Source organism: Pelodiscus sinensis, chromosome 1 (genome assembly GCF_049634645.1).
Source record: "Pelodiscus sinensis isolate JC-2024 chromosome 1, ASM4963464v1, whole genome shotgun sequence".
NCBI classification, from domain to species: Eukaryota; Metazoa; Chordata; order Testudines; family Trionychidae; genus Pelodiscus; species Pelodiscus sinensis.
Window position 1 is genome coordinate 49,323,631 of NC_134711.1, and position 18,982 is coordinate 49,342,612.

The 18,982-nt window shown below is 39.6% G+C and overlaps 1 protein-coding gene and 1 long non-coding RNA gene across 5 annotated transcripts in view; one reads left to right on the top strand and one right to left on the bottom strand.

Moving 5' to 3' along the window:
• DOCK4 (dedicator of cytokinesis 4) overlaps positions 1–18,982 on the top strand; it is a 386,260-nt gene that overhangs the window by 176,844 nt on the left and 190,434 nt on the right. For all 4 annotated transcript variants that reach the window (XM_006122512.3, XM_006122513.3, XM_075929689.1 and 1 more), the window contains exons 9-12: positions 6,760–6,841; positions 7,497–7,557; positions 12,133–12,265; positions 15,575–15,663. In XM_006122512.3, coding sequence (XP_006122574.1) covers positions 6,760–6,841; positions 7,497–7,557; positions 12,133–12,265; positions 15,575–15,663 — 365 coding nt within the window. The remainder of the gene's footprint in view (positions 1–6,759; positions 6,842–7,496; positions 7,558–12,132; positions 12,266–15,574; positions 15,664–18,982) is intronic.
• Positions 1–18,982, bottom strand: part of LOC142829563 (uncharacterized) — a 67,721-nt gene that overhangs the window by 9,844 nt on the left and 38,895 nt on the right. The gene's annotated exons all lie outside the window — the stretch shown is intronic.

An 18,982-nucleotide genomic window follows, 5' to 3' on the forward strand; every position in this document is an offset into this window, starting at 1 on the left:
GCAGAGCAGATTTAAATCAGGGCATCTTGCTGATATTGATTAGGAAGAAGATTGCTGCTGATACTATTAATTCAGAAAACAGAAACCTATCTCCTTAGATTGGTACACCAGGAAAGGATTTGTTCTGCTAGCAGATAGGTAATGAAATGGTAAATGATTTCTTCACTTTAGACCTCTGGTTGGCATAAAGGTAATTATTTATATGTACTAGGTACTGTAGGTGCTTAATTACAGATCTGAAAAAAATATACATAAACCCTCTCACCACAGCTGGTATTGAAAACTATGGATCAGACTCTAGCTGTTGTATTGATACAAAGGGGGACAGAGAGCTGGCTTTTGCAATAAGCTTGGGGATCTCACAGAATAGGGCGCCAGAGCATGTGACAGTCCTGGGCTCAACCAGTTTTGGGCCGGGGAGACCATTTCTTTGAGGTTGTCATCCTGCTGCAAGCTAGACCATCAAAGGCTAGTTTGATCACTGGCCCCCTTGCAGGATAGGTGGGAGGTGAACAGAAAGCCACTTTTGCACACTCCCAAAGCTGTTTTGTAAGTGAGCATTATAAGAGAGCAAACACCAGAACCAGGGACCCTGCCAGTGGTTACGTAGTGTTTTTAAAACTGAGAACCATCAGAAAATAGTTCTCAGCTACTCTTAGCTGCTGTGGTGGGGTACAGTGTGAGAGGCAACCTTGCTTGGATAGTTGGCACCTGACCATTTAGTACTTGGAAGATTAAGATATTTTCAGTTATATCTAGAAGCAAACAGGAGTCAGCCCAGAGAGATACACATGAGAGTCGTTATATGTTTATGGTAATTTGCCCTGCTCAGGTGATGAACTGCCTTTTTCAGCAGTTGGAGTATCTGGGAGGGTGCCAGGATATGGCTAACCAGGACACTTTGCAGTCATCTAGCTGAGTGCATGAGAAAAAACAATCTCCTGGCACAAGGAGCACCCAATAAATCCAGTATCACAGATAAAGCCAATGGGTTGGTAAAAGATAAGGCTATGCCTTTGAATCACAGAAAACCTGCTTCTGTCGAGACCTGTGTGTCTGTTAGGCATGGGGAGAAAAATTGAGACTGTAAAATCTGGATTCAGTGTAAAGTTATGTATTGATGACACCACAACCCAAAATACTGTATCTTTCTTTTCTAATGCCAAGCTAATGTTTAATTAAAAGCTTACATTTTAAGGCTCCAGCCAGCATTGTACATTTGTTTTTCTTTATAAATTCCCTTTTATACACTTAAACATGTTTTGCCTTTTGAAGCTATTTCTGGATCTCTCTGACTCATGGTTTTTACATGAAATATTAGTAAAAATAATTAGTGCAAATTTTTTATGTCAAAATCATTCTCGTTGTTACTCTAACATTAATTTCAATAAATCAAGATCCCAGCTCATGCTACCAAAATATTGTTGCTCACAGGCCAGCACATGTGGCCAAGTAGTCTCCATGACTAAGAGGTCCATGAAGGTCTGTTTGAGAATTTTATTATATGTTCTTAATTTCCCTCTCTGGATTAATAGCCAGGCTTCGGTTCACAGCAATGGTTGGGGTACAATTTTAATTCAAAACATTCACAAGTTGTTCTTTTCTCTTGCACACCATTTACTGATTCTGGGTTATATTGTTAGTTACATTAAACTAAATATTCTGGCAGGCGCTTTTTTGAGAAAAGCTTAATGGACTGAGAAGTTTAATTCCCAATTGAAAATCAGCTGGTCTTGTGCTGCTGCAACACTTAGGCACTTTTGAAAGTCTTTCTCAATGGTCCATTCCTGTGACCTCCATTTTGGAGGTCTTACTCTCTATTTATACCAGACATCTATAATATGGTGAAGGACATCTTGCATGTGTAGCATCATTAAATATATGGTAGTTGATTTTATGGGTAAAGGATTGGCTCTGTAGTATATGCACATTGTCAGTGTAATAAAATATAACTAACTCTTGAAACCTGTATTTTGTTCTAAAAGTACCTATAAAATTATCTAACACTTTTCTCTCATTATCTACTGTGTTGATTGTTTTTCCTTATTTGAACCGAATTTACATAGTCTCTATCTAAATATATCTAAAACTTTGTTCTACTTAGGAATTTGGTCAGTTTATGAGGTAATCTTTTCTACAATAACATGCCATGTGGCTGGCATACCATCAAAAAGACAGCTGGGTTTGTGTTTAAAAATCATACAAAAGGCAATTTGTCTAGACTAATAACACACAAGTAGTAATTAAAGTAAATAAGACTCACTTATGAAAACAGAACAGTTTGTGGCAGTGTTCCTTTTAAAGGCAAATGGTAAACTGCAAATTTGGAGCACGTTGCCACTTCAGTATTACAGAGGACATTTCAATACAAAAATCCCCTGTTGACCTGCTTACATTAATCTCTTCGATGTTCGTTATTTCTGTATTTCTTGTCAGAAGACAGCAGAGCTAGAATGTGCACAGCATATTTTAGTGGCAAGGTTAGCACCCATAAAATGCTTATAAGTCTAAACTCAAATCAAATGTGCTTAATACAAAGAAATGATTCACCTGCTTTGGGTTATTGCTGTGCATTTTTGCCATGTATCTGTACTGGTGACCTGCTGCTAAGAAGTAAAACACTAGAGCCAGCTTTAACTGTATGGTGTTTTGGCTGATTGAAACCAAGCTGCTAGATCTCTAAAATTCTGTATTTTTTCTTTCTTTTAGTAAAGCAGTTTGCTTTTCTCATTCATTTTCTAACCTGGCTTCTATGAAGAAATCCACATGAGGTTTTATGAACACACATGGCCTCTGTATTTATACATAACTGAATATCAATATTTCCTAACATTTTAAAAGGCTGACTGCTCACATTTATTCTCTGCCAGTGTATCTAATGTCATCTAAAAATGTAGCTTTTGCTTTTCTTTTAAATCATATCAAGATACTGAACAAAGATTTTACTGTGGAAACTGCTTCTAGGGTTTCCCCCCCCCTTAAATCATACTACACTTAAAATGCATATGAGAAATCTTGCTCTGCATCACCAACTAAGTGTCTGCCACAATGGGTATATTTCTGTGTGGGTGACAGTGCTGGCTTGCTAGCTTTTAATAATTGTATCCTGAATTACACTTAGCCTTGCAGAGAGCGTGTTTAATCAGTTTCAAAATCCCCACACCTGTGGCAAGTAAGAAGTTCCTAGGGCAGTGCCTTTGACATCTGCAGAATCTAAACTTAATAATTTATTCTAAAAATAAATTCCTACCTCTTACGTTTATGCAAGCAACCTTCCAAATGTGAGTTAAATGTCTTTGGAAATCTGTAGGCAGGCAGCCCATGTATTCTTATCCTGACTTGTTGCTTTATGTCTTAAGCTAAGAGGTACTGAGTAAATTTTTCAAGCGTGTGTGTAAGCGATAACAAGCTGTTCGGCTATATGAGTAGGTATAGAGCAGGAGTGAATGTATCATCTGAAAGATGTGTTGGCATGGGAATGTACAGTAAGCTGTTACAGCAGGCGCTGGGTTTTGGAGGGCATACATGTCTTTCAACATTTGCCAGCCTGTGAAAATTGTTTATAAACAGCACAAGTCTGCCAAAATCCATTTTCCTGGTAGCTGCTGTTCTTGTTTGGGACAGTCATTTCCATTTGCCCGCTTTAAGCACAAATCAGGCAGAGAAACATCCACTGCTGTTGATATGCATGACTGATGGACAGTTCTACACACTGGAGATAAAATGGTGAAATTCAGGACAGCCTTGTTTGTTGTCTGGGCTAAAATTACATTAATGCTGTTCAGAGTCATTGCTGGTTGCAGGTCATAGGGTGTGTCTAGACTACATGCCTCCTTCGACGGAGGCATGTAGATTAGCCAGATCGGAAGAGGGAAATGAAGCCGCGATTAAAATAATCGCGGCTTCATTTAAATTTAAATGGCTGCCCCGATCTGCCGATCAGCTGTTTGTCGGCAGATCGGGGGAGTCTGGACGCGATGCCCCGACAAAGAAGCCTTTCTTCATCGACACAGGTAAGCCTGGTTTCACGAGGCTTACCTGTGTCGATGAAGAAAGGCTTCTTTGTCGGGGCATCGCGTCCAGACTCCCCCGATCTGCCGACAAACAGCTGATCGGCAGATCGGGGCAGCCATTTAAATTTAAATGAAGCCGCGATTATTTTAATCGCGGCTTCATTTCCCTCTTCCGATCTGGCTAATCTACATGCCTCCGTCGAAGGAGGCATGTAGTCTAGACACACCCATTGAGACAGGCTGTGTAGCCTGTGGCAGGGGAGTAAGAATCACTTTTTTGTTCTGTGCTTCTGTGGAATCTACCCTAGAGAGGTTCTAGCCCAGGATTGGGGCTCCTAAGCGCTGTATATTACAAACAGTAATATTCTTGCTATGATGAGTGCAAACTTAAAGTTTATTTAAATCCCAGAGATTCAGCATCTGACATAACAGTACACTTTTGGTGTATTTTATTTGTGTTAAAATAAGCTTTTTTTTAAAAAAAAAATTAAGAAACACTTCATCTTTTAAATCCATGTGCCTCAGAAAGCAGTTGGGTTTTGCAAAGGATGTTATTTTCAAAACCCTATTTTAAAGTTACCATGGAGACTTAGGCTGCAGCTATATACTAAACTATGTGTTTGGCTTGAGAAATGGCATTTCCAAGTGTCTGCCTATGAAATATACAAGATTGGACTATCTTACTCTCTCTGCCTTCTCTTATTTTGCCATCAAATGCAAAACTGAAAAACTATAAATGGGAAAGGTTATTTAAAGTGAACTACTCCTATAAAAAACGTTAAGTACCTGAGAACTGGCTGACTTGTACAAACTAAATCAATCTCCAAATGTAGCTCAGGTTAAACATGATTTTGATTAATGGTTGATTCCTCAGATTTTGTGAATGGGGAATGTTAGCACACTAAAGGTTTTAAGTAGCCATCAGGGTTTTGTATCTTGTCTGGCGTATTCCTATCAATATCTCAGTTGCTGTTTTAAAAAGGTATATATTGGTTTAAAAAAATTGCAAAAAGTGTTTGGCCTCAGCTATAGGCAGAAGAGATCAAAACAGCTGAGAAACCTGTAGTTAGAAGTGAATTGGCTGGATGATTTCTTGGTAATTTATTTTATGACTTCAGGCTATCCAGTCAGCTGCTTGGATAGGGAGGCAGCAAAGAAGAAAAGTATATTCTGCACTCATGCTATTTGTGACCCTGTTGCCCCCACCCTTTAGAAATATGAGTGTGACCCTTCCCATCTGAACTAATCCAAAGCATGGAAGGTTCTGACTTTCTTGTAAACTTCTTCCATCCACTAATTATTCATTTCATACCTGATCCAACTCCCATTATGTTTAGGCTACGGTTACAGTGTACCCTTCTTCCAGAAAAGCTTATGCAAATGAAGCACGGCGTGGAATATCACTGTGCTTCCTTTGCATAATTAATTAGCAGCCCCTTTTGCGCATGAGGCTTTTACGCAAAAAGGTGCTGTGTAGAGGAGCTCATTTTTTGGGGAAGAATGGCTCTTGTGCAAGAGGGAGGTTTTGCGTAAAAAGGAGCCGTCTACACAGCTCCTTTTTGCGCAAAAGCCTCTTGCGCAAAAGCAGCTACTAATTAATTATGCAAATGAAGCGTGGCAATATTCCACGCCATGCTTCATTTGCATAAGCTTTTCCAGAAGAAGGCCTGCCTGAGAGTTTTTCCTTAATGTGACAAATATTCTTTCTCCCTTTTTCATGGGTCCTGCCCCCTTAGTGGCACTAAAATAATCATTTCTTTCCCTCTGCATTAGCAGAAGCAGTCTTAAATTTACCGAATTCTTTTTTTTATATATTTTTTCTACAATAGCAAACATTGATTTTAAGGTAGAATTCTAGAAATAATGCTCTTCTGACTGCATCTAAAAGACTCTTATTCCATAGTCTACAGGTTGAACCTCTCTAGTCCATAAGTCTCTGATCTGGAAACATCCATCTGGAATGATTATAGTTAGCCAGATATCCATTTTTCTTAGGTGTGGCCAAGTTTCCCGTGGTCCCATAAAGTTTGTTTATAGCCACAAATCCTGGCACTCAATGTTCTGTGCTATTATTTAGCTCTAATTTACCCTGACTGTCCTCTAACATCCCTGTAAGTAGTGGAAGTGTTGGTAATGCTGCTAGACAATATTGATCTCTAGTGGTCTGGAAAATTCTCTGGTTCAGAACCGGTCAGGTCCCGAGGATGTCAGATTACACAGGTTTAGCCTGTACTAAAATCCATCCAGTCTAACTACATTTGGGAGGGTGGAAAAGAAAATTTAATAGTATGGACAAATAGCATCAACATCATTTTATTTACTACCTTTTCCTCTGACAATTTTATTGATCTGTGAGAAAGACACTGACTGAATGTCCATTTGTGCCATTTTGCCAATACCCATACAGCTAGATCCCTTACCAATATATCACATGCCTCCTTTAACAATGTCCAACATTTCACAGATTTTATAGTTTTCATATTTCCATGCATCTACATCATTTCCCAGAAAGTGAATTTTACAAAATCCAAGCCCAACCAATAATTTTATTTCATCTCAGATTTGTTGTAATTACATCAAGCCAATACATCAACATTCTGAGTGCTTTTTTTGTTCTCAAGTTCTTAGAAATTGCATTCTTCTATATTTTGAGGGAGATTGAAACAAAATCGGATTGAAAACAAAATTAGAATGAAGCCTCTTTTGCCTTAACATTACTCAGCATACTCTATTTATTTCCTTACAGTGAGAGGTTTTTTTTAAGGCTGAACAGGAATGGTTTGCCAAAATGTCCAGAGAAGCCAGAAAGACATTGTTCTCTCTTTGTGGTGAGCTTTACACATTCTTTATGCTCTTTTCATGCAGTTGTACTGAATATTTTAAAGAAAAGATGGAGTAAATTAACTATTGTGTAAGTGCTCCGTCGGAGCTGTTTTATTGGTTATTGATTTGAAGATTCTGGTGTGTCATTGAGGTTCAGACCAATACTAAAGGTCTTGCAGATGTACACTTCTCTAAGGGGAACAACAGAAAGAATTATGCCTAGTTTCTGGCACTTTCCCCATGCACAGGTACAGCATATGCCTCCCTGCAGGGCTGGCCAGCCTGTCCTCCTACTTATCTCTCCTGCAGCCAGGGGTTGCTTGGAAACAGCAATCCTTATGCTTTAAAAAGTGTAGGAACTGCAATCACATGTCTGTGCATGGTGGATCTCCTTCCATCCTGCCTCTCTGCAACCTTGCCGCAGCAGGGCACAGTCTGTTCCACAGCATTTTAGGACACAAGTTGCCCTTACACCTGGCCACAAATTTTAAGTGTTCAAGGATGTAATTTTTCTATACTGGATTGTAACGAATCCTGTGTTAAAAATGCACACCCCATGTTCATTTATCACTGCTATTTGCTCATACAGTAATGTATTAAGATCTTTAAATGTCCTATTTTAATTGTGGGTCAAAATAATGAGACTCTGATTCTCTGCAGGATTTGAGTAGCAGTGAACTCAGGAAGGACATCTATATCACTGTGCACATTATCCGCATAGGTATGTATGACAGCTTGCCAGCATAAACTGTATGTTTGAAAGGCATCGGGCAGTAAATAAAGGAGATTTGCTTATGGGATTTGTTGCATTCACTGGATACGTGTCTGAGTAAATTTTGAAAATAATGTGATTACATTCTGTTGCATAATAGTAAATATTGTGTGCCTAGAATTTCCCAGCATTGCTCTCTGCTAATATTTTAAACATTTTAAGAAGCTGAGGGTATGTCTACACTTCAAAGTTAATTCAAAATAACAGCCCTTATTTCGAATTAACTTTAATAGTGTCTATACATGCAAACCGCTATTTCAAATTAAATTCGAAATAGTGGAGCCCTTATTTTGAATTTGGTAAACCTCATTCTACGAGGAGTAACGCCAAATTCAAAATAGCTATTTCGAATTAAGTGCTGTGTAGACACTTAATTCGAATTAGGGGGCTTCCAGCCCTTCCCAGGGAGCCCTGGTGGCCACTCTGGGCACAAACAGGAAAACTTACTCTCCTCTCCCCCAGCCCCGGAGCCATTAAAGGGGTAGACCCTGGCCACAGTACCTGTGCCAGCTCCAAGCCTGCCAGCCCAGAGCTAGCAGTGGCTAACAGGGCCCCAAAACATGAGCCAGCAAGCCACTGGTAGCCGGCCCTCCACTGCTTCCCAGGAGCAGTCTGCCAGCTCCCAGGAGCCTTACAGGGGCTGGAGAAGGTGGGCATCTTCCTGGTCCAGCGTGGAGATCATGGACCTTATTCAGGTCTGGGGGGGATGCCCCCAATGTCCATGATCTCTGCACTAGACGGAGGAATGTGGCCATCTATGACAGAATAGCTGCCAGCCTGACCACCAAAGGCCACATGCGAACCCAGGAGCAGGTTAGCATGAAAGTCAAGTTGCTCTGGCGAGACCCTGAGCTTCCCCTCCCCCTTCTTCCCCTTGCTTCCTCCTTCCAGCTCCCTCCTCCCAGGTTTCCCCCTCCTCTCTTCCACCCTCTTTCTTCCCCTCTCCCACCTTCTTTTCCCAGTCTCCCTAGAGGTTCATTTCCCCCCTCCCCTCCAGTTTAGTTAAATAAACCCAGTTTGTATTTTTGAACATACATGTCTTTTGTTTGACATCAGGAAGCGGGGTTTGGGAGGGGTAAGTGGAAGGACGTGAGGAAGGAATGGGGCACGAGCCCCCAGTGGGGAGGACCGGGAAGGCTCTGAGGGCTCTGAGGGGTGGACGCTCTCCCTCAGGGCCTCCTTGATCCTGACAGCCCCCCAATAAACCCCTGGATGGCAGCCTGCAGCAAGTGCAGTCAGGCTGATGGCAACGACCTCATGAGATGCACCAGGATGCCCAGGGGCAGCTCTGGCTCCATGTGGCTGAGTGCTGTGGTGTCCTGAGTTCGTGCACTCAGGGCACTCCAAGACAGGACTGCTTTGCTGTCCCTCATCGATGTAGACAACAAGCAGGGAACCCTGAGACCTGTCTGTCCAGGGTGGAGGTAGGGTCTCTTTAAGCACAAAGCTCAGTTAGCCTCAGGCAGCAGCCTCACACACTAAGTCCTAACCTGATGCCCTGCCGGCACTGGTTCCAGCCAGCCTTAACTTCGGTTCAGGGTCCACTCAGTGTGGATGCGCTATTTCGAAATAGCAAAATGCTATTTCGAAAAATAATGCTATTTTTATGTATAGATGCGTTATTTCGAATTAGCTTAATTCGAATTAACTATTTTGAATTAAGTTAATTTGAAATAGCACTGTAGTGTAGACATACCCTAAGTTTATAATCCTGTAAGGACAGAGGACCTCATAATGATACAAGGTGCTATTCTCATTACTACCAAAAAGAATGTGCATAAATAGCATATGAACTGTCTTAGCATAATGAATAAGTTTTAAAAACCCATTCTTATCCCACAGAGTAATTTCAAGCAGGTTGCACTGCTTATCTGGAATTTTAGCAGATCTAATTAGTATAAATGGACTGAGGATAAATTCAGTGTCCTTTCTGTGGGATAAGGGAAAAGAAACTGCAATGGAGGAGATGTTTTTCCTTCGTAAGAAAATGTTAACATATGATATGAACAAATCTGTTTTCCTGCAAAGATAATGCCTAAGCTCTGTAGAAATGAAGTGTATGTACTTTATTTAATCTGTTTCTCTAAGAAATTGACTTTGGGTATATTGAGTTAACTCAGATAATATTCATACTATTCCTGAGTAGGGATGTGAATGGTTAACCATTAAGGGTGGAGGCTCACCAATTCAGGTTAACTGGTGGGGGCTGGAGAGCTCCCCACCTATTACAGACAAGGTGTTGTTCCAGCCCTACAGTGTCTACCCTGAGAGTGGGGCACTCCTACTCAGCTGGAGCAGCCCCTGTCGGCGGCAGGCCCGGCCCAGGAGCACCACAAGCAGGGACACTCCAGCCCGACTGGGCTGGAGCACCCTCCCTTCCCCCACTTGTTTTCCCTCTTTAACCAGTTAACCAATTAGACAGAATTTTGATCTCTGTTCCTGAGTGTTTCTCTTCTTTGAGATATGCATTGTCATCTGTAAAATAATGGGTTAGTTAATGTGATTGTCCAACACTAAGTGTACCTTCATTTCTTCCTGATTTTTTGAAGAACATTTTATATTTGTTGAAATACCAGTCTGTACTGCATGCTGGATTTGGACAATGTAATACAGAATAAGAAATGTGTGTCAGATGTTTTCTCTGTACTCTTTTTCCTTTGTATGTGGTTTTGGGTGCGTCAAAGCTGGGAGACATATTCATTTAATGAGTATGCTATAGGAAATTGAGGGTTAAGCAGTTATGAGCAGAAAATGGTATATAATATTAACTTTTGAGCCAATCATCCAAATTGGTAAGCTAAACCTTTAAAAGAAGGGCACTGTATAGGCTCCTTCTTACTTCCTGTTTTTCTAAAATATTAACAATCAAGATTGCAAATAAGAACCTGCCATCATGTCAGCAGTGTTTCAGGAGTGACAGTGGGAGGGGAAGTGGAAGAAGAAAGCTAATTCTCTTTGTTTTCTATTTTTCTTTAGCGAAAGAAAAAAACCTTTAAGTTTTTGCATTAAGATCTGTTTAAGATTCCAGAAATTATGTCTATGAATCTTGACATGCTGGTCACTGCATATGCTATTTGAGTTGCATTGATTCAAAGCTTCTATGTCTTCTGATTCTGTAAAGTTGAAATAGGTTCTGGCTGTTTCATAGCTCCTCAGTCAGACCCTCTGAAAGACTAGTGCAGTTTTTAAAGGCCCTTGGCAGGGAACCCAGCGTCTTTTTATTCCAAAGAGAGAGAAAGAATAAGAAACACTGCAGAGTCACTAATAGTTTGCTATTTCTCACTGCATAAACATAGCACTGATGTGGGATTCTGAAAAAAACCTGTTGAAAGACCAAGGACATTCACAAAAATATTTGAGATTAAGTAAGGTTTGAGCAATGTACTTGATGAAAATGAAAGATTACTCTCTTAGGGTACGTCTACACTTCATAGCTATTTTGGGATACCAGAGGTATCCCAAAATAGCTACCCTGCATCTACACAAGCTGCCCGTTATTTTGAAAAATATTTTGAAATAACAGGCACAGTATTTCTCCATCCTGGTAAACCTCATTTTACAAGGGTTAAGGGATGGCTCAAAATAGCGCATTATTTAGAAATTTGGCTCTGTGTAGACGCGTCCAATTTCAAAATAGCCTATTATGAAATAGATTTAAAATAAGATACGCAATTTGTGTAGTGCAAATTGGTATCTTATTTCAAGTTTTAGGGTCCTTTGTAGATGTACCTTTAGGGAAATGTTATGGGGAGGCATTTTCCTAAAAGAGTTATGGCCAGGTGCTTTTCCATCCAAAATTAGCATTAAATGCATATGCATCTGGTAGAAAAGGTGCACAGCTGTCATTGCACAAAATAGTTGAAAGGAAGGGTTTTCCCACTATTTTTGTGCAGGACATGCAACTGCATGTTGTGCTATTGCTTTTTCATTTGTGCGGGCTATTGCTTATGAATCAAAAGGGAAATAATGTTGGAAAAAGATCTGGTTCCAGTCTCTACTTCCTTTTGCTTGTTTGTTTGTTTGTTTGTTTGTTTCTTTATCCTTATTTGCTTTCTTATGCTCCAGCATCTTTCCTCTTCTTTTTGTTCTCTGTTCTTTTTTTAATCTTTAATAGCTGCTGTTGCATTAGTCCACTTATCCCCATGCTACTATATTGCCCCTTGTGGAGACAGCACCTGTCTGCGTGCACAATTGCCCAGTGGAATGTACTGACTGGTTATGGAAACAAGAAATGTATGATAGGGGAGGTCAGGAGAAGGTAACCAGTATTCCTTCATTTTTGGACCTTACAAATACACTATATGTGTAATGTATTTTCCATATTTTCTCCTGATGATTTTTCTAATTTAAGCAAAAAATATGGAAAGATGGTTGAGATTTGTAACCACTACACCTGCCATAATCTCATACAAATAATTACATTATCTACAGGTATCAGTTGCCCTGGTCTCTCCCTCCTTTTCAGTAGTTTTAGAAAGAGGCATTTTAGTGAATTATGAATCATGTTTGTGTTACATTTGACAGGCCGAATGGGAGCTGGAGAAAAGAAAAATGCTTGTAACGTACAATACCGACGGCCCTTTGGCTGTGCAGTCCTCAGCATTGCAGATCTATTGGCAGGAGATGCAAAGGATGACCTTATCTTAAAAGTATACATGTAAGAGATTGTTGTTTTTGTGGTGGTGGTGTATTTTTTTTTAATATTTAAGATTTGGAGTACATTTACATCATTCTCTGCCAAGAAGAAGTGGCTTTTAATTAGTGTAAGTAAATGGCTTTAGACCTTTAAGGTTGTTTAAGATTTAAGGTTGTTTACACATTTCCATTCTAATCCTTGCCCCTTCCTCACACTATAAAACATTGTTTTCGAGCTGATAAAAAAATAGGAAAAGATTTTCATAAAAAAATAAGTTTTCACCATCTTTAGTGGCAGTTTGAAAAATGTTCGTCAGCTCTTCAGGATTGTTCTTTTAAAAAATGAAAATATGACGTTAAAATTGCACAATTAAACATTCAGAAGTCAGGAAATGTGTGAGTGTGCTACTTAAATCAGGTCCTGATTGGATACAATTATTAAATCATACAATAGGATATCATAACTCTTTCATATACCTCTAAGCTGCAGGGCAGCACAGCATCACAGGTGTTTAATCAGCCTCTCCCAGTTAGTGGCTCAGGGCTCTGTGCATGTATCTGACTGACTGCAGGGGGGGGGGGGGGGGGCTGATTAATCATCTGTGCTGCTAGGCAGCTTAGCCGGAGCATTGAACTCTAGGCTTTGATCATGCAGATACTCATGCAAACAGTCCTGTATATTTGCAGGCTCAAGGCCTGTGTAACTTTCTTCAGTGTGCTATTTTACAAGAAACAGTGACCAATTCACTTCACACCATCACTCAAGATTTCCCTGTGCGGTGAGGCTAGGGATTCATTTATAGCATGATCGCCTTTAGTTGAGCATTTGGAAGAGCTCCCTGAAAAATATACTTTGCTTTCCTGGGGTACGTCTACACTAGCTTGTTAGTTCGAGCTAGGTAGGGTAATTAGGGCAAGCAGAATTGCAAATGAAGCCCGGGATTTAAATATCCCGGGCTTCATTTGCATCTTACCGGGCGCCGCCATTTTTAAATCCCCCTTAGTCCGAACTCCGTGCCCGCGGCTACACGCGGCACAGAGTCGGTAGTTCGAATTAAAGATCCTAATTCAAACTACCATTACTCCTCGTGGAATGTACTCCCAGGATATTTAAATTAGGGCTTCTGCTTGCCCTAATTACCCTACCTAGCTCGAACTAACGAGCTAGTGTAGACGTACCCCTGGAGAGTAATTTTTTTTCATCTGTTTATAGCTGGGATTCTTACACGTTTCCTCTCTCTGTCAAGTTTCCACTCTCTGTCCGTAGATTTTTGGTGCCAGAGTGGAGATTTCATAATCATGAATGTGTATTTTCTTTCACTCTAATCATGCTTCAAAAATAGCAGAGTTGGTTTTGCTCCAAGTTTCCAAAATAATTTTCCTTTTAGCAGAGAATAATCCTGAAAGACTGGACCTGGAGAGGAGTAAGGTTCAGAAAGTATTAAAAGCCACCAAAAATGGGGAGTTAGAATGGAAATGTTTAAAGAATCTTAATTATAGTAATTTCTCTGCTTGCCTTTTATAACAATGTTTGGGTGGTGGTGGGTTTTTTTGGGGGGGGAGGAGGGTTGAAGCTCCTTGTTGTATTTCCCAAACATCTGCCAAAAGTATTTAATTACTCCAGAAAGAAGTAAGCAGGGCAATCTTTTTTTATAATGGTGCAAAACAATTAAAAAACTGCAACAGCAAAAAATGTGAAATATCAGCAACGTCATAATTGCAGGGGACTGTCCAGGGTGTGTCTAAACTACATTCCTCTTTCGACAGAGGGATGTAAATTAGACACTTTGAAATTGCAAATGAAGCTGGGATTTGAATTTCCCGCACTTCATTTGCTTATTCGTGTTATGGCGCTCTTTTGCAAAAGCGCTATTTCGAAAGTGAAACCGCAGTCTAGACATGGTTCTTTCGAAAATAGAAGCCTTTTTCGAAAGATCCTGTGGTTTACAGGATCTTTTGAAAAAGACTTCTACTTTCGAAAGAACCACATCTAGACAGTGTTTTCACTTTTGAAATAGCGCTTTTTTGAAAGAGCGCCATGACGCGATTATGCAAAAGAAGCACTGGAAACTGAAATCCCGGCTTCATTTGCAATTTCGAAGTGTCTAATTTACATCCCTCTGTCGAAAGAGGAATGTAGTCTAGACGTACCCTGGAAAATGAAAACATCTGATTCAAAATCGAATTATTTTAAATACATGGATTTGTTAAATAGCATATGAGATTTTGTCCATCAGTGACACAAAACACAGAATTCTCTGCTGATCTTGGGCTCAGAAAGTTAAGAGATATTTTGTGGAGTGATCTATTCTAAGAGTAAAAACAGAGATACATTGGTCAGACACTTATGGGATTCCTGTTTCAGTGAGGTTTAGTACTTGAGTCTTAAAGGCACTTCAGTCTTTAAAAAGCAGCCCTTCACCTTTCTCATGTTCCCCCACTGTGCTGAATTAGAACTGCTGGAAGCCGTGCTTCTGACAGCAATTTAGTATGATGGTGGACAGGTGGCTGACTTTTATTTTACTTGAAGTTTCTGTCACTCTAAATTAAAGTGCTCTCTGTTGGATACCACTCTGTTAAAGGTATTTGTTGGTCAGTTGAATTCCACTATCAAAGTCTGTGGTTGGTAAAAATAAATAAATATGGCGTTAATATTTCAGATAAAACTGGACACATTTGATACTAAGACTAATTTTAGTCTAATGACAAGAAAAAGTTCTGCAGAACATTTGTTAAATCATGGCAGATCATGGAATTCAAACACATTTAATGAAAGCAACTGAAAGTGCTGTATTTTCAAGTTGTGGCAAGATGCTTTTGCACCTACAGTGTGGTTTAATTTCTTCAAATGGCTTTCTACTATAGGCACACTCCTATCCTTGTGAGACCAAGAACATAATTTTCTTAGCCCTTCAATTAAACACCACCTCTATTAGATGCTCTGTTTCTGTTGAGCTCTTGAATGGTCACATTAGTTAGGTTTCACTGTAATTTAGAGCTGAAGAAAAGATTAACACAGCAGAAGCTGCATTACTGAGTGTTGTCAAGAACACCCGTCCCCTTACATCTTCCTGTGCAAAGTGAGCATTCCTCTGGTGACATCCACCACCAGTGTCTGAGAGTGCAGCCATGGTACTGCTCCAGTTGTGGCAAGCTCTTTCACCGGCAATCGTGCCAAAACCCACCTTGTGCCAACAATATGACCTATTAATTTAGCTAAATCTCAAGCTGCTAGTTAATGAACCAAAGAGGATTTACATGGAGAGGCCAGTGAAGTGTGTTACAGTGAGTCTGACAACTGTGAGATTTAAGTGTGTTACCATTTTCATAGGTGCAACACAGAGAGTGACTGGTACCAGATCCATGAAAATATCATCAAAAAGCTAAATGTTCGTTACAACTTGACGGGCTCCAATGCTGGTGAGTGGATGTTGCACGTTACATTTTATAAATAAAACTTTTTTTTCTTTTTGAAGGGTTTCTGACTCTTATTTTCCACAGGTTAAAAAAAAAGAAGAAAAAAAAGGAGTGCTACTGTTTCCATTATTACCTTGGTTAAAAACTTGAGGGGTACAATAGTAGTTGCACATCCTTCCTTTCATCAGCAACTTAAAAACCTAAAACCACATCGCTGAATTCCCTTGCAGAAGCAACTGATTAGTAACTTTTATTTTCAAGGGATGCCAAGTTGCTGTGCAGCTTTGTTTACAGTCAAGTCTCAAGAAATAGTAGTCATGTGAAAGGCTAGATCATCCTCTCGTGTGAGCTGGTGTTTGAGATCTAACCCAAAGTGCTGCCTGGTCACTAATACTGCTTATCTTGATACATATGGGAAATTGATCATGGTGTTGACATTGTGTGTCAAACTTTCTATGGAAGAGGAGTGGGGGGCCACCACAGTGCTCACAGAACCTCTTGATGATTAGGTCAGGGACATATATTTTGTTGCCTTCTCAAGCTTTTGCTAAGCCAGTATTCATAGCTATCATCAGAACTGAGAAAGTGGGAGGAGCAATAAGCAATGTTAAGAGATGGAGACAGTTGGTCTAGTGGTCTTGTAATACTTCTGTGTATTGCCATACAAGAGACTACAGGATTTATATGTTTCCTGGAATTGGTCATTTTTAACCACTCTACTTCAGGAAACCAATCAAACCTCTTTTAGCTGGAAAGATAAGAGGAGTCTGCACTGCAGTTAAGAACCTGCAGATGCCCAAATCAGCTGATTCACGTTTTCAGGGCTCAGACTGTGGGGCTATTTCATTGCTGTGCAAATTTCTGGGCTCAGGCAGGAGCCCAGGCTCAGGGACCATCCCACCTCGCAGCCATCTGCAAGAGTGCATGGTCCTACTTCCATTACGCCAGGGATTGATGCCACAGTGATTAGTCCACCAGCTGTTGATTTCTCGCGCCTGCCCTAGACCACATGCAGGATGCCATGGTAAGTAGCTTGACTTCAGGTATGCTGTTTGTGTAGCTGAAGTGACAATTAGGTTGATGGTGGGGGTTAGTGTAGACTAGGCCTAATGGTAGTATAGACAAACCCACAAAAGTATACTACAATGGGCTTGTCTGCACAGTGGGATAATGCATTCTACAGGTATATATAGTCCTTGCTGGTGCACACGAAAGGTTCCCTAGTGTGCTTTAACAAGTACAGCGCTACTGTAAAGTTCTATAAGGAACTTTTAGTGCATACCAGCAAGGACTACATGGATCAATTAATGTGCAGCACCTTAGTGCACTTTAGGAATCACACCCTTATAGTGTGCATGAGGCCACTGTGCAGATAAGCCCATAGGTTTGCTTTCAAATGCTGTTACTTCCATGTTGATCCTGAAAATGCATTTTCTGAAATATAAATGCAGAATCAATTCAGATGATCTTACATTTCACTACATTATTTTATCATTTGAAATTGTAAACCCATAAATTTAGTAGAATAAATGGGCCTGAATAGCTGATTTGTGAACATGAACCTTGCATTGAAAAGGTACCCGACACATGCTCTTCAGTGAGGTATGAAAAAAAAAAAGCTCTATTGCTGCATTTCATTTTTAAATATTCAAATTAATTGAATTAAAATTATACTAATTAAGACTTTATAATATGAAGTCATAGTCATAGCTTTCCATTTTAAAAAATTGCAAGGATATTATGATCCAAAGAGAACATTTGTTTGTGAATTCAATATATATAATAAGAAACCTACTTTCTGGGTTCCTCAGACAGTGAGTGTCACCCCACTATGGAGGTGGAAGGAAAAAAATTGTAGCAACAAATGTTTAAGTGTTCACAGTATTTTAAGATGGTGGACTGAAATTTAACATTTGGAGTATAATATGCCCTCTAGGACAATTGATTTTTAAGATGTGAAGTAAAACATTCAGAAAACAAGAATATTTATTATTGGGACAAATGTGGATGCCTGCTAGTTGGTAGTCAAATTCCCCAAGAAGATCTTATTCTCTAAACAGTAATATACCTAGGCAATTCTTTTGTAAATGCTTCCGATTGTTCATGTTTAATTTTGTAATGTGTGGACTCCATGAATATTTCTAGAAAGGGTCCACTTTAAATACTTTAGTTTATTTGGTTGCTGATTAAAAATATAAGTAATTTACTTTTTCTCATTCTCATTTGTGAGTGAGCAGATTTACATTTCACATCAGAGCCTGCTAACAGAGTAGGAAAGGAATAGCTAATGCAGTTGATGTAGAAATTACTAGCACCATCTATTGGAAGAAACTGTTGAACTGAAGTTGAAGTTACTCTGGGTTTTGATTATGCAATTTAATCTGGAAGAACCCAAGTATCTTTTGCCTTGTTTTAATTAGTGAATTTAATAATATTTGCAAATATGTGGCATATTTCAACTTTTAAAAATAATTACCCATAATATCAAGATACATAAACCAATGCAAAGAACAGGGAACTTGGAAAATTATATGCAGTGTAGTTGTAGCTGTGTTGTTCTCAGGATATTATAGAGACAACAAGGATGAGCTAATATCATCTATTGGATCATCTTCTATTGCTCAGAAAGGCAACTGGTAGAAGTCTGCAAGGTCCTGAGTTCCAGCCTGCTGATGACCCATTTGCATGGGTCAGTATGGCGCCACATAATGTAATTTGGGTTGTTTTTCATTTCCTGTTTAAAAAACTGGGAATTACGTACAAAAATTGTTAAAATGATAAAACAACATCTACAACCGAAGTCTGAACAATCTTTTAAACTTTAGGTAATGCCAGAATGAAAGTACCTTAGTTGGTATGTATTTTGATGCAAATGAGCTAATTGGCATTAGCCACCAATTCTCATTGACTATTAATGGAAAATTATTATAAAGTATGCATACAAGAATACAAGCAGCCTATACTCTGGCATTTTCTAACTTTGAGTCCTTGACTTTGCATCCAAAACATTCCTGTAAGACATTTTATGTAATCTGTCATATAGTTCTGACATTGGCATGCATAGTGAGTACAGGCATAGAAAAAACAGTGGGACAGACTCATCTCTAGTGTATCTTCCTTGCTAGCAAAGTCACATATGGGATTAGTTTAGCACAATGATTTTGCCTCAAGGATCTTAAAATCTCAGTGGCATTGATTACAACGAAAATGACAATCTCAGGGTGAGTTGAAGAGGCGCAGGATGATGAATGATAGAACTGTAGGGAGTACAATGATCATGGTGGCTTCTTCTGGCCTTCAAGTTTATGTGCTTTTGAGGAGC